This window comes from Anas platyrhynchos, chromosome 1 (assembly GCF_047663525.1).
Source record: "Anas platyrhynchos isolate ZD024472 breed Pekin duck chromosome 1, IASCAAS_PekinDuck_T2T, whole genome shotgun sequence".
In the NCBI taxonomy this organism is placed as follows: Eukaryota; Metazoa; Chordata; class Aves; order Anseriformes; family Anatidae; genus Anas; species Anas platyrhynchos.
In genome coordinates this window covers 190,067,058-190,082,567 of record NC_092587.1, presented here as the reverse complement: position 1 = coordinate 190,082,567, position 15,510 = coordinate 190,067,058, and the positions used below count along the sequence as shown (strand labels likewise).

Here is a 15,510-nt window from a genome sequence, read left to right as displayed (position 1 = left end):
GCTTTCGCCTTTAGTCTCCTAAATTCCCTCACCTCAAATTACCACAGATTTCCACCAACATGCCATATATGATACTCCCAATGGGCAAGAGAAAACATGTATAGCGTTAATTTGGAGTTACATATTTGCTTACTGGCCAACCACTACCTCACTGCCTGTCACTTTCAGCAAAGGGATCACTGAGAGCTGTTTTCCTCTCCCTCTCCACCAGTTTGGAGCACATTTCTGGGCACTGGAAGGAGAAGAAGCTGACTGGGAGCAGTCACTGTGGGCTGACCAAGAGCCAACCATGCCTGGCCAACCTGGTGGCCTTCTGCGATAAAATGACTGTGGATGAGGGGAGGGCAGCACATGTAATTTAACTTGAATTTAGCACAGACGTCAGGGTCTCCCACAACAGTCTTATATCCAGGTTGGGGTGTTATGGTCTGGATGGGCGGACAACCAGTTGGGTTAAAAACTGGCTGGGTGCTTGGCTGGGCTAAGAAGGTGGTAGTTAATGGTTCATCTCTGCCCGGCAGCTGGTAACGAGGGCAGCGCCACAGGGACCTGGGCTGGGATGAGATGATGGAGTGCTCCATCAGTGAGTCTGCAGGTGACGCCAAACTGGGGGACCAGTTGGTATGCTCAAGGGCAGGGCTGCCATCACGAGGCACCTGGGCGGGCTGGAGGAACCAGCCATGACATTTGACAAAGTCCCACACCTGGGTGTTGGGGAGCAGCAAGGGCGAGCTGCTCCCTGGGGGAGGGGGAGCACAAGGCCATGGCCTCCCCGGTGCTTGTCCCCAGGGTCACTTCACTTGGCAAGCTCACAGGGACAGGGCAGTGCTGAGGTCAGGTGGGGACGTCAATCTGAGGAGAGACGGGGTCAGACTCAGCCCCAGGATGGCTGTAGGGCTTTGGGGACAGGGACTGGCTGAAGCTGGGCTGGCACCACAGACAGACAGGCTCCACGGGGCTGTGGGGAACTGGAGATCGATACCCCGTGGTCACTGTGACAGGGACTGATGGCCCTGGGTGGCCTCAAATGTGGTCCTGGCCTGTGGGCAGGGTGAGGGGAGGTCCTGGAGGAGGGGGTCAGGGCCTGCTGGTGCCTGTGGACACCTTGACTGGGAAGGAGACTCCCCTGTGCTGGTACAGGCCAGGAGTGACTGACCGGGAGCAGCTCTGGGGGAAGGGCCCTGGGGTCTCAGGGGGTGGTGAGCAGGACATGGGCCAGCAGTGGGTCCTGGCAGCAATGGCTGCCTGGTCTGTGTGAAGAGAAGCTGAGGGAATTGGTTGTGCCCATCGATCCTGCACTCATTGGAGCACATCTGGACGCTGCATCCAGTTTTGGACTCCTCAGTGCAAGATCCAACAATTTGGATCAAATTCAGGTGACGCCACTGAGATGGTGGGGCTGGAACACCTGCCTTGTGAGGGGAGCCTGGAGGAATTTGGGTTGTTCACCCTGGAGCCGGGGGGGACCTAACAGCACTTTCACAGGCTCTTCACAGTGGTGCTGGGCAGGACAGGAACAAACAGATATAAGCTGAAATGAGACATTCAGCCTGGATATAGAGGTTTTTCCGCATGAAGACAGTCAGGCACAGGCTGCCCAGAGAGGTGGTGCAGTCTTCACCCTTACTGTGATAAAGATGGACCAGAGAGCGCTTGACCTTCCTCCCAGCCTGAGCACTCCTGTGATGACACTAGGCGCATGCTGCCCCTTCCTTCAAGTGTCCAGAGCTCGGTTATTACGTTCACGGGTCAGATGGGGATATAAGCGACCTAATGGGTGTACCGAGATAAAGACACAAACACAGCCTTTGCACATAAACTGTTTCCTTACGAAAGCAGGCTGAGGAATGGTGTTACTGAGCTCAGGTGCCACATCCACTGGCTGTAGTAATTAAGGTTCAAAGTGAGTGGTGAGTCTCACACCATCACACTGCACGTGGCAGCCAGTCTTCACCAAGGTCTAATTCTGGCCAGAGTGATTTTCACGTGGATCTCATTGCCTTGTAAAACTACTCATCAACTACTACCCTTGGCCCCGTGTGGAGTATCGTCTCCTCAAGGTGCATGTCTCCTGTAAAGATTTGTAAAGATGTAGGTTTCCTGCTGAGGGAAAAGTACACATGTACCAGAGACTCACTCATCAAATGGCAGAAAACTAAAGGCAGCAGCACTGGCAACTGACTGGATCAAGAGCTGCCGAGGGCCATGAGCCAGCACCGTGGCAGGCACAGGGTGCCCATCGCTCAGCTGGGCACATCCTTCATGTGTGCAAGGCAGGACCAAGCTACCTTTGCCTAGAGCTGTGTGATGGACCAAAGGTGGATACCCCCTTGTAAACCATTGCTATTGGAGCTCCTGGAAGCACTGCCCAGCAACATCCTGGCAGCAATACTAAAATGCTGTATTTTGTGTTTTATTTATTTATTTATTTTTGGATAAATTGTGATGTTCTCAGTAAGTGAAAAAAATAAGCAGTACCAATGGATTTGTTCATTTGAATGCAGTTTATTGCAAACAAGTAACTTCAGGTATGAAAATCCTATAAATTATGAGCATTTATATAATATACTTTTGCCAAAGAAAAAGCTTGAAAGAGCGAAGGTATCAAAATCTGGCTCTGCTGAACTGAACGGAGCTGATTGCTACTCAAAGGATTTTTCTCCCTGTTTTCACCAAACTGGTTTCGACAATACCATCATTCAGTGTCAATATTTAATCACGGATCCTCAACAGGCTGCAGTCATGCACAACTGATTTATTACCAGAAACTGTTTTTTGGTTTGTTTACATTAAATCAAACTGCCTGGTTTGCTGTAGATACACAGCAAAGCAAACGAGAAAACTTTTTTTACACCAACAGGGTGAGAACTTAATCCAACTTCTATTAACAGGTAGAAAATACTTACAAATAAACATGTTCTAAACCATCCCCTTCAAGTCAAGCAAATCTGTATGACTGTTTATTTCCTTTGTAAACATTTATTTTATTATCCTTTAACTTACGGAGGCTGGTATTCCCAGTTTTCAGATTAACATATTTTGCAGAAATGTACAGCACAAATTCCTCGCTGGTACTCAGCTGGCTTTATTGGCTTACTCTACAAGATCCCAAACATATAGAACCATTTACAGAAAGAAACGTAATTTCTCCTTAGAATACCACATTTTACAAGATTACAGTTACAGGGTAGTTATTTCCTTCCACTATTGCATATGTCAGCATATGCTTACATTCTTCCAAGACAGACATGTTTTGGAGATCAATTCTGACCATAAATACATAGTTTATATTAGTCCTTTTATGTACAAGACAAATTATCTTAGTATAAAGTAATAATACTTATCTATCAGTATAGATTTGAATTAGACCCACTTCTTTAACGAAGTTTACAGTACAAAAGATAAGGATACCAGTTACCTACTATCTTTCCATCTTTTAGTTTCTTGTGGAGTATTTGGTGAGACAAGCACTGCTTGCTTTGATAAAATATATTATTTTAAAATATCAGTATATTGTCCTTCCAGTTACAAAAATATAAGAAATTTATTTCCTACAGAAATTTTATTGAATTAAAAAGTGTATCAAAAATATGGATCAACATTTTAGATCACACGTGAAATTATTAAAATAGAAACAAATGCATAATTATTTAAAAATACTATCTTCTGGCTTGCTATTTCATATAAAAACAGATCAAAGCTTAGTTAGAAACTTAATGGCCAGGGATGAGTTTTGGCTACTGAGTAATAACACAACATTCATTAATGTGGCCGAAGAAAAGCCGCAGGAAAACAATTGCGGCGCTTCATTTCAAAGGATAGAAAGTTCCATGGTGACAGTGGGAATGGTGGGAAAATGCCAGAAAGAGGTGGTAATTAAGCAAAGGGCAAAGAGCACTTTTCACCAGTTTCACCTGCTTTGTGGGATAAAAATACCAACCTGTGCAGCGGCGGCCCAGCCCAGCGCCCGCTGCGAGAGGTGCCCCACATGGGGCAGCCACAGGTTGCACCACTCAGCTTGTCTTACCACTGCTAGGACGACTTAGGATTCAACTACAAGGTTTGCATAGGAAATAGGATAAATCCTTTTACATTTTGCATGGTTTAAAGTGCTGGTTTATTAATCCAACTTAATCTGTTCCAAGTCAACGGCAGAAGCCTGGCAATTCATCTCAACCGTAGCCAAAGCTGTGTCGGTTGTGAATCTGCCCGCACGCACGTTTGAAAAGCAGATTTCCATGCTCATCTGTGTTAACATCCACGGCAATTTCACAGTTCTCCAACAGTGAAAATTCCTATTACACTAAGCAGTGCTACGGCCCTTGCTCAAGCGCGTTAGCAGCACTCCTGTAGCACACAAAGCTCATTGAGGAGAAAATTCCTGGCATGGAACCCACCTCATGCGACACGGCCACTGCCTGGCACAGCAAGTGCCACCAGGACATCGCTGCAATGCCTCCCAAGAATACAGAAGAAGAGCATTCCTACAAAATACGCTGTAGAAAGTGAGTTATTTTCATTTCGTGTGGGTGTTAGGTGGGATGGATCAGCATTATGATACTTGGTCTGGTAAATGAGAGTTGGAGAAACATTTATCGGCAATGTAACCTGTTGGTTTCCTATTACAACTTGTAAGAAGATGTAGCTAGAGCAAGATTTTATCTATTTTAGCACTGTTCTACCTAGCTGGCAGCAGCCTGAGCCACTGCTTGCTGACTCAGAGGAAAGCCATCTCTAGCCCTACACTGCCCAAAGCCCTACAGTTGTTTACCTACAGAAGGTAATATTTGGGGATGGATGTTTTTTCCCCCCTGCCAGGAAAAAACAACAATAGTGAAGCCACATATTTAATACAAAACTCAAAACATTCAGCTAACATGAACTACCAACCTCTTTGAAACTTAAGATTGCCCATCTATAGCAGCACAAGAAATGGCTCAAAGTATTTTACATGTTTTTGCCTGCCCCAAAACAACTGAGCTATCTTGCCATCTTCGTACCACAGGCTGTCACAGCTCTGATTCCTTATCTATCTCGTCTAGGTAATATTCATCGTCTGTGGTAGTATCAGAGTCCGAGTCTGAGTAAGAAGCTGGGTCTTCCTGATAGATGTCCGTCAGCTCTCGGGGGGATGAGGCAGCTGATGATATTTTGCTCCCAGCAGAACTCGAGCTGAAAAGCGTAGCCCTGTTTATGGAAGGGGTCTCCCCATCTCGGAGAGCACCAGGGTTGTTAAGAAGACAAGGTCTCCATAATCGCCCTTCTGTGAGGGACCTCTTGATGTTTTCCAGGAAGGCCAGCTGCTGTTCTTTGCCAAATATACCAAATTCAACGGAAGGATACATCAAATTCCTAGTGCTGTAGCATTTCTCATCGTCTGATGCCCAGTTCTCATTTTCATCACAAGACAACAGCTCTGAGGAAGATTTAAACCTCTTCCCATGTATGCTGTCCTTTGGCAGAATATTGCTTCCAGAGGCAAAGGTCTCATGGGAATCTTGAGCACAAATACCCTCAGAAAGGTGACGCTCTCGTTGATTTTTTGCTCGATTCTTGCACAACAGATAGCTCTGCAAGTTGGCGTTTTTTAAGCTATTGGACTGGGCGGTGTTTTGATGCTCGCCAAGCGCAGTCTGAGAAGTCAGATTTTGCTTTGGACATATGTCCGTCTGCAAGCAATTATTTACAAATGTGTTTGAGTTTTTGTCAGTTAAGAGTGGCAGGGGAGGACTGCAAGCACTGCTGCTAGCTCTTTTTTTCTCACCAACCACTGGGTCTGGTGTAGTAGCACTGAGTGAGGTGGGCTGGCTTCTGTTTTCTAACCCCAAATCAAGCGTTTGGGAATTCTTATTTCTTGTGGCTACCGCTTTATCTGGAAATAGGGTTGAAAGATTTGGCCTATTTTCTACTTTCATTGTAGTCTTTTTGGGACTGATGGCTTCCTTCTGGGTGTATAAGCTTGCAAAAGACTTCCAATTTAAGTTGTTAACTAGCAAAGAAGGATCATTCACATTTTCACTCTTACTATTCTCAGCTGTTTTCTGTATTTGTGTATTCCTGTCAGGGTCTGGACTCTGATTCTGATTTTCATTCTCAGACTGCAGAGATGACTGATGGCAATCTGCTGAAACCAGTGAGTCAGGGGACATGCTGGCCTCTAAAGACATGGCATTCCCATCATTCTGTGAAAAAATATTACTTATGTGTGGTTTGGGGGGTAAATTTTTACTTGAAAATTTTCGGCTGGTTTTGCAAACAGCTGCCAGTTTATTTTTAATGGAGGCTCTGTTTTTCCTTTTTTCTATATCTTTGACTTTGTCTCTTGTGCAGTCAGAGAGAAGCTTGCTCTCGTTTTCTGCACTCTGTGTTAATTTTTGGTCTTGTGCAGCCCTGACGGCTTTATCTTTACTGTTAATGTTCGCGCTACCCTCACTGGGCCTTTCTGATTCCTGCAAACCACTACAGTCTTTACCCATCTGAGTACTCTCTGAGTTTTGTTCTTTTTTAATTTTTGAGTTCTTTAACTCATCTTTATCTGTGCTGATCGTTTTGTCTAGCTGAAGTGATCGATCAGCACTGGAAGTTGTGCTTACCTCAAATGCTTTGTTCTGAGACTCTGACAGCATTTTGCTAGAAGAGTTTAAATCATTTGCATTACTTCTTGAGGTATCAGCTCTTAACTGCAGTCCACTGCATTTGTTATTATACAGAGGGGTGGTTTGGTGGAGGAAATTTATTCCCTGTTTGACTTTGGTACTGTCCCTTTCTGCGTCCTCCCTGGGAGGCAGTGGCCCATCAGCACGCTCCGTGTTACTGATCCTTCCACGAGAACTCTTCTCCCTCCTGTGGAGGAGTAAACTCTTCTGATTTTTATTTGTACTTACAGTAGCAGGCTGATAGCAGTTTGCAGAGCTTCCCTTCTGTACACCATTCTTATTTGTTGAAGTAGAATAAAAAGAGTTGTCTAAAAGTCTGTCTGGCTTGGGAGGGGTTGATAAAGTGGACGTTTGTGGTGCAGCTGTTGGAGAAATGTCCTCCTTTTCTTTCAGACGTGTTTTCGTACTTTGGTTGTTTGAAGTATCAGAAAGGGTCTTACCTGAGTTAGCCGCTATTGCAATGGGTTGTGGACCACTGAAAGAAATGTCTTTTGTCACCACATCAGGAAGGATGCTGCCTGTTACTGAAAGGTCTGCTGAACTACCCTTCCTGTTATTGACCGTACTCACTGACTTCGCAGTACATACCCTCTCAGAGCCAGGAGGGAAGTGCGAATTCTCTTCTTCACTGTTAACAGCAGTTTCTAAGTTCTGAGGCGTGACCAGAGCTGAAGATACTTGGTCAGAAGAATAGTAAGGCACCTCTGTTTCTAAAGTACTGGGGAAAAAAACATTTGCTAAACTCACGTGACCTTCATTCTTCTTGCTTCGTATTCTCGGTGTCTGAGAATTGTCATCAGAAAGAGGTAAATCTGCATCCTCTGCATTATCCCTGAAGAGGTTACAAAATGTTTTTGAATGCCTCCGTGGCAAAGTGTAATAAATTGAAACTAGCTCATGATACTTGACATGATCTTCATCAACACAAACTGTAAACGTGCTTGTAGTTTTATATTTCTGCAAACCGTTTCCCCCTTCCTTACAGTCCGAAAACACAGAGGATTCTCTTCTGCTTAGATGTCTACATCTATCACTCAGTTCAACTGACGTGCTGCCACTTACTGAATCATTAGGACTTCTGGTTAAAGGACTGGGGTAATCTCTATCTCTGTTACTTGTAGCAGCATTTAATGGTGCTGACGTTAAAAAGGAGCGCTTTGATTCTAAACAAGACACATCTCTTTGACTAGAACAAAAGGCATCAGCTCCACTTGGGATTTCAGACCTTAAGCAATCATACATACTTCTTCTATTTTCTCTAGGGAAAGAGATGGGTGTATCTGACATAATACTACCAGCAATGCTGGCTGATTTTCTAGGTAAAGTGTAATAAATAACAAGTGGATCAGAAGACTTAAAGCTGCTTCTGCTAGGGGAGCCAGTAATGCTGCAGCTACTGGTATGTCTCAGTAAGCTGTCTTGCTTGTGAAGATTTTCAGTTCCAAATGAATCATTCCTTATTTTCCCACTTTCTTTTTCAAGGCAAAAATAATTTAAACTATGTTCAGAGGTCTCAGGGTCTCCATGTGTATAAATACTTCCAGAACTTCTGTGTTGTGGAGAACTAGCATTGAATTGTCCACTATAGTCCTTAGTAACTAAAGTGCTTGTACTTTGTGGTGTTTGCTGTGAAATCTTCTTGGTAACACCAATTCTGCTCACTTGAGCTGTTTTTCCACCTCCTGCATGAGATTCAGTAACTGTGCAACTTGCTGAAGAGTTAGTTAGCGTTCCTAAACATTTAGAATTGTCTTTATGAGAAAGTGCTTGTGGAAAGCTTGGTGAGGAACTAGATGAACACTCAGGAGGCCAGGACGTGCCTCGACAGTTTGATAATTTTTCGGTGGATGGAGCAGAAGCAACATTCAGCAGTGAGGAAAATCCCTTTGGAGGAGCTTGGTTAACTGCTTCTGCACACCGGTTATCCTGCTTGATGCCTTCTCTTTGTCTCACATAATGCAGATTATGTTTCCGTTCCTTCTGACTTGGAAGAAAAGGTTCCCTTCTGCTCTCATCAGCTGGCAGAAGACAGGGATGCTGACTGAATACGCTGTTGAGTGGGCGATCATTTTCCTTCATTTGTACATTTCTTTTATCGCCGTTTGATGCATCCATTTTTGCAGTATCTGTTCTGGCACTGGCTTGGGTTTGTCTCTTTGATCTCAGTGAGTTAATGAGAGATGCATCACCCTGCAACATGGCAAATGCAGAGTTATTTGAGGGAAAACTCTGGGCGTTGATGTAGCTTGTATCTGCTTGTTGAGAAACAGACCGTAATGGCATGTCTTGAACATCCACTTCATCTGGCAGTTTCATACCTTCAACATTTTCTAGTTGTGTGAAGTCTGCCTTAGTGCTTCTTTGGGTAACAATGACTGAATTCCTTTTCAGTCCTATAGGTTTTGTTTGGTCCTTCAGATTAGGTAAGACTGATTCATCACTTCTGATAATAGCTGAAGAAACCGAAGAGTTACAACTTAGCCAAGGCTGACAGCCCTCAGTGAATTCTGAAAAAGTTCTGCTTGCACTTCTTGTTATTGTTTTGTAATTTGTATTTTCTGGAGAACACATGTGAAAATCATTCTGCAGGTGCTGTGAAGAAAACTTGGCATTCCTTGTATGAGTCCATTGCTGGTCATTTAAATTAGCCATAATCACTTCAAAGCTGGCATCAGGAGAAAGAAACACATCATCACTGTGGTATTGAGGAAAATCAGTCCAAGGATAACTCTCTCTCCTTCCGTAAGAATTTTTTTGGTTTGCATACAACTTGCTGTGAGAATTATCTCTATGGTATGACCTGGAGAGATTATTTTCTGATTGGTATAATGGATAATTTTCCCAGTTATCAAAGGACAATGGAGAAGTAGCTCTGTCAGGGCAACTAACTCTACTAAAGCAATTACTGCTTGAAATAGATCTTCTGTACTGGTGCTTTGAGTGGTAACATGTGTATTTCTTGTTTTCTTGCAAAGAGCTAGGATATCTACCGTGGTCTGTGGCATGAAACTCCATCAGTGATTGGGTTCTAAACATTTTTTCTTGAGCCGATGTTTGTCCAGGAGAGTCTGGTGCATTGTTCCATACGATAGAAGACAAAGGAATTCTCTTTGGGTTTTGTCGACCAAACCTTGGGACAAAACCATTGTTGCTCTCCCTTGCCAACGTATGTTGTAAACCAGATGCTGAGAGCTGTTCAGAAGACACCGATGACGGGCATCTCCGAAGGGAACACACAGAGTAACTCCTGCCAGCTGTATCCCTGTTCATGTAACTCTTGTGCCTAAATCCACTGTTCTGCGTTACGGAAGGAGGATATAAGCTACCTTCTGAAGACCGCCCAAAAGAGACAGTAGACAGCCTGCTGCTTAGCAGATGAGGATTGCCATCGACTGGATCACCGTATTTATAATCATCTTGAAAGGTTTGTTGCCAGTTCATATACGCACTGTGCAGTTTCCTTGGTCTAATGAAAATCTTGTGTTCATCTCTGGCTCTTATTGTTCTCAGTCCATCTGGGAAAAACGTGCTAGGCATGTCACTCCAGTCATTTCTGTGTTGCCCTCTACTAGCAGTCTGTCTCTTTGAAGTAGGGAAGGCACCTCTGTTGTATTGCACACTTGAAGCACTGCTGGTAGAAACCGGCCTGTCCAGCAGATCTTGGGATTGTTCCTGGGCCAGCTGGTCATCCAGATCACTTAGAACTGCACAGGGAAAAAAATAAAGATACTTGGTTTTGTTTTCTTAATAATCTTCTGACTATTTTTGTTAAAATTGTACTATGTTAATAATTAGGACGGGTTTTGAAAGAAATCTGTTTCTCAACATGCAAAACCTCTTCCAAACCACACATTCCTCATCTACAGGACCTTTCAGTGGCCACCCATTATGACTACAAGGAAAAAAAATGCTCTGCTCCATGACTGATCTCAGAAATGCTTTTTATGTAAATGTCGGTCTTTATGCTGTTTATAAGAAAAACAAAACGATTTGAAGTCTGAATTCTTCCTCACTAGCTTCCTCATGGGAGGAGGGAGAAGAGGGAGGGAAGGGCAAACTTCCCAAATATAACCTGTAAGCAAAAAATCCCTGAAAAGAATTCCCTATGCTTGTAAGCAAACATGGACCCTCGTGCGATCACAACATGCAGTTATGATCTAACTGTAAGGAAACACAAAAATCTGCAAATCATCAAACAAGCATATTCAGTAGTCTCACAAGTCCACTGTTTGTTTCATTTGGAAAATAAGTTCTTCAATAAATTGTTGTTTATTTTTCTAAAATGGACACTGAAAATGGCATCTTCTGGTTGAAAAAGGGTAAGAAAATAGTTAAGAACCTATGATTCATTCTAGCAACAAAGCTGTAGTTATAGACACTCTCAAGAACTGGAATTAAACACTGTGCAGCTCAGCTAACCAAGATATTCAGTCATAAGACTAAGTAACAGCAATGTATTTACAGCATTTTTATTGGCAAAAAAAAAAAATATGCATTTGCTAACTGTATTCTTTCTGTATTTTGAAAATAGCACACACAAGACAGAACCACAAATGGATCTGGCAGTTCTGTTACAGCATTTCCTAACTCAAGTTAAATAAAAAAAGACTGACTGATCAATCCAAACAAATCTGGGCTGATCATACCAGATCACTAAGAAAACATTGTTGGGTATGTATGGGTGGAATAAAAAGTGAGAACAGATTCTAAATTGTTCTGGTTTTCTAAGTTTCTCTTCAGCACAGAAGAGAGAAGAGTTTTGAGATAGTCACATTAGCACAAGAAAAAAGAGGAGTCGTTTCTGAGTCTTCTGTTTTGAGGACATCAGCCAATCTTTGGAGAGTTTTTCTGCCAGCGGGCAAATGTGCGCAGTTACAACTGATACCCAAAAGTGACGATGGGCATGTGGGTTTCTGAACCACCGTCCACCATGCAGTGCTCCCTGCTTCCAGCACTGCCAACTCACCCACTGCTTCCTGATCATGCTTTCAATCCCAGCTGTGACCTCTTGTAATTTTGGGTGGCAGCACACCCATCATCTGGGCCTGATCCTGCCTCGCTTCTCAGCAGTCAGAAAAAAAGAACCAGCAACATAAGACTGGTTCTGTGAGGGCTCCCAGAAAGGTAACTGAAGGCCATAATGCCTCTCGCTTCTGTGGCTTGAGGCCTTACAATTCATAAAAGCAGGCCCAGTAATTCATTATCAAAATTATGCATGCAGGAAACTGCTATGAAATACTTCTCCCATAACTATGTGTCTAGATCTACAGAAAGAATACAGGCTCCTGCCAGAATAAAGCAGAGGGAGACGCACGCTTTTCAGATGTGATTCTTCTGGACTGGATCAGCAAGAGATAGACACGTGCTCTAAGAGGGACCAGTGACACATCTTAAAGTCTACATCAGAGCAGACAGACAAAGCCAGAAAAAAGTACCCACTGCACCAGAAATAAGCCATATCTTTGCAGCTTAAGCTTTTGCAGAAGAAACTATTCACCATAGTCACTTCTGACAGCAATAGTATTAGAACAAAGTAAGCACGTGCACTTACCACTGAAAAACTCCTTCTCTAGCTGTTCATTCCACTCCTGTGTGCTTTTTTCCATCATTTCATCTTGTTTTACATCAAAAGAATGACCAGCTGTATCAGTTGACATCAGGGAATTACACATTTCAGCCTGTTAAAAAGAGTAAGGCAATGTGATTTTAGATCTATGCATATAAGTAGATTTGCTCATCAGGTCCTCATGCTGTAGTACGTGTTGGACACATTGGTTATAATAACCTTACAGTAACAGGTGTAGTTTACTCATTTTTTTTCCATTTGCATCCTCACTGTACATTATCTCTTAAATTTTCCAAAGCATTTTTTCCTTGACTAGCACATTTTAAAATCTACACACAGAACTCCCAACAGAAACTGAATAATTGTCACAGTCAATTTTCATATTGCAGCATTTTCTCTTCCCACATCTGATCTATTAGATAGTTTCAATACTACAGCTAAGCCAGCACTTTGAGGGGCTGTGATGCCTTCAGCAGCAGGAAAAATGTTGTTTTATTCCCCATCAGTCTGTGTTTAGCTTACACGCCAACCTGGAGAGGTTCACACCCTCTGCTGCTTTATTTTGGCTGAGACCCTTCCCCATGTTTTTCATAAAAATTACCCAGCTATAGCAGTGTATTTGTATAATAGCCAGGATTCTGTGAATCCTAATGAGATCTCTGTCTCAGTCACATATTAATAAAGATTATCCCTTTGTTTTTGAAGTATGAGAGAAGGGTGGTGGCCAATTTACCTCCTCTATAGCTTTGATTATATACTGTACACCTTCTTAGTCCCCTCTGTGGTTATACCATACAATTGAAGGGGACAAAACACATGTTAGTAATACATGGCAATAAAGTAATTAAAATAACAAATATAATCCTTGGAGGAAATCTGTTTATTTCAACAGAGTACACATAAATTACATCAGATATAAATTTGTTTCTCATACTTGAACTGAGCTTATGCTTCTAACACAGAACATTCAACCAAAAGTTACTTTTCTACTGTCAAAATTCACATATACATGGGAATTCTGTGCATGGAAACATTGCAGGAGCACACTTTAGCTTACTGCCTGCCCATGTCACCTACCATTTTTCACTCTTGTACATATGAAGGAAAAAAAAAAGCAAATTAACTATTCAATGTGAGTTTTTATCTGTTTGTACTTTGGTTACAATTGCCAAAAGATGTGAAGAGTTTGGGCTATGACATTATTCATGCAGTAGTCTCATCATAGGAGAGAACTGAAAACTGATCAGAGCTAGATTCAGTATTACCTAGAAAAGTTTTTGACTTGTATAGTTAACAGGGCAAGCTCATTTCACTGCCTTCAACAGGTTCACAGCACATTTTACTCACTGTTTAAAACAAGAATTGCAAGAATATTATTAAAAAAGATATTATATCAACAGCCTAAATGAAGGGGATTAGTATTTGAAAAGAGCTGTGATTTACACATTGTTGCAAATAAAGTTGTTAAGATGCTTACCGTTGCCATTTCTTCCACTTTCGGAGCTGTGCTAGCAGAACTGTCATATCTGTGAGGAGAAGGGTTTAAATGTTGGCTTGGAAACGGAACATGAAATCATTTTATGCAGTAGTAAATAACCAGCAGTTTGTTTTTTAACAACTACCAAAAGGCATTTGAAAAAAAGTCTTCCCTATGATGAATCCCTTCTCCCCCCCACCAAAAAAAAAAAAAAAATTCCTGCTAACCAAAAAATGCAAAAATGCTGGAGAAATTTACCATTTGGTTGGGCCTTGTCAATTTGCAAATATTTTACCTGCACAGCCAAGTATGATCTCAACCTTCTGATATCTTAATGCTTACAACAGCCATAAAGTCATTGTTTAAATCCAGCATTACAATAGGATATTATAACTTCCTTTTCCAAAGAACAGTAATGTAGCAGGTACTATGAATAGCTGGAGTTAACCATGTATAAAAAATTGGTAACTGTTTTTTTATCTGAAACTCTACTGTTTTTCTCTGCCACATTTCCCTACATACACACAGAGCTATGCTGTGTCCCTGCAAAGGACGTGAGACAGACAGCAGACTGGTTTTGGTGTAAATTTGGAATTTGCTGCTACCCATCCAAAACAGCCTTTATTTATCATTTTTTAAGACGTACTAGAATAGAAAGCCTGTCTGTTTTCCTAAGCTACACAGGACTGCAAGGGTTTGGCTGGAGTGTTTGTGAGTAATGCAGCTGTCAGAGTGAGCCAAGAAGCACTGCACATCACAGGCACGCTGCTCTCCTGGGTCACTTGCAGACATATAAATATATAAAGAAACGAAAGGAACAAGAACAATATTCGACTTTGCTGAGTCCATTCTAGCCTACAAACCCTTATCTTACAGATAAGCAAACCCAGACCCTTCAAAAGCCCTGAAGGAAATCGTGCTCTGTCTGTGCTTATTGCCACTGCTTCCTCATCTCAGAAAGGCTTTTTCCCAGGAAGTTCTCAAGAGACAGAAAAGGGGGGGAAGAAGGTTCTGCTCATTCCTGTTTGTCTCTGAGTCTTTTTGAATGATCTTGTTCTTAGGCTCTTAAAACCTTCTTGTGCTCATGTAGACTATTTTATTGTGCTTCAGCAGCAAGTAGAAACCGGCTTGTTGGCAGGTTCTTTGTGGCCAAGCCTTTCCTCCTGAAGTGCTTTGTCATTTGTTTGCAATGTGCTTGCAGGCAGGGAAGAACAGTTGAAAGGTGCAATTTGTTTTTGCTTCTGTAATTGTGAACTTTAAAACCAAGATTCCTCTCTGCCATGGGGTCCAACTGAAACCAATGGAAACGAGCCTGGTGACCTCAGCGGGCTTCGGATCAGGTCAGGCTCTCTGAATCTGAATTTCCTAGTTTTTCTTGGTAGTACTGAACATGAACAGCCATTAATTCAGAGGGTTACCACTCCCTGTGAATAAGGTTTACAGAATCAGGACTCAGAGGTATATGCAACTCTTGTTTTATACTAAAATGATATTGAATATATTTTAATGCTTCTACCACGGATTAAGAATTAAACTCATGTTTCAGAATTTTTATGATGATTTCCTGCAAACCAAGTTCAATGAAAACCTGTGCTTTAGCGAGTTATCTCAATTTTCATTATATGCATAACAAAAATGCAAAAGCTTTGCTAGAAGCTCTCTTCTTCAGCTTTACTGTGCAAAGCTGCTCCCTACTGTTCTCCCTGCTCGGTGCTGTGCCTGGTGCAGAATTAATTGCTCCACGCAATGAAGCCTACACGAAGCAGACTCTTCAGTGAGAAATATCTTCTGATAGTCTAGACAAAAATTAA

The 15,510-nt window shown here is 42.4% G+C and overlaps 1 protein-coding gene across 7 annotated transcripts in view; it reads right to left on the bottom strand.

Annotated features, from left to right (window-relative positions):
• Positions 1 to 2,485: 2,485 nt before the first annotated feature.
• Positions 2,486 to 15,510, bottom strand: part of EXPH5 (exophilin 5) — a 34,369-nt gene continuing 21,344 nt past the window's right edge. For all 7 annotated transcript variants that reach the window (XM_038175623.2, XM_038175644.2, XM_038175657.2 and 4 more), the window contains 3 exons: positions 13,700 to 13,748; positions 12,208 to 12,334; positions 2,486 to 10,360 (listed from right to left, as the gene is read on the bottom strand). In XM_038175623.2, the coding sequence (XP_038031551.2) occupies positions 5,010 to 10,360; positions 12,208 to 12,334; positions 13,700 to 13,748 (5,527 nt within the window). In that variant the 3' untranslated portion in view covers positions 2,486 to 5,009. The remainder of the gene's footprint in view (positions 10,361 to 12,207; positions 12,335 to 13,699; positions 13,749 to 15,510) is intronic.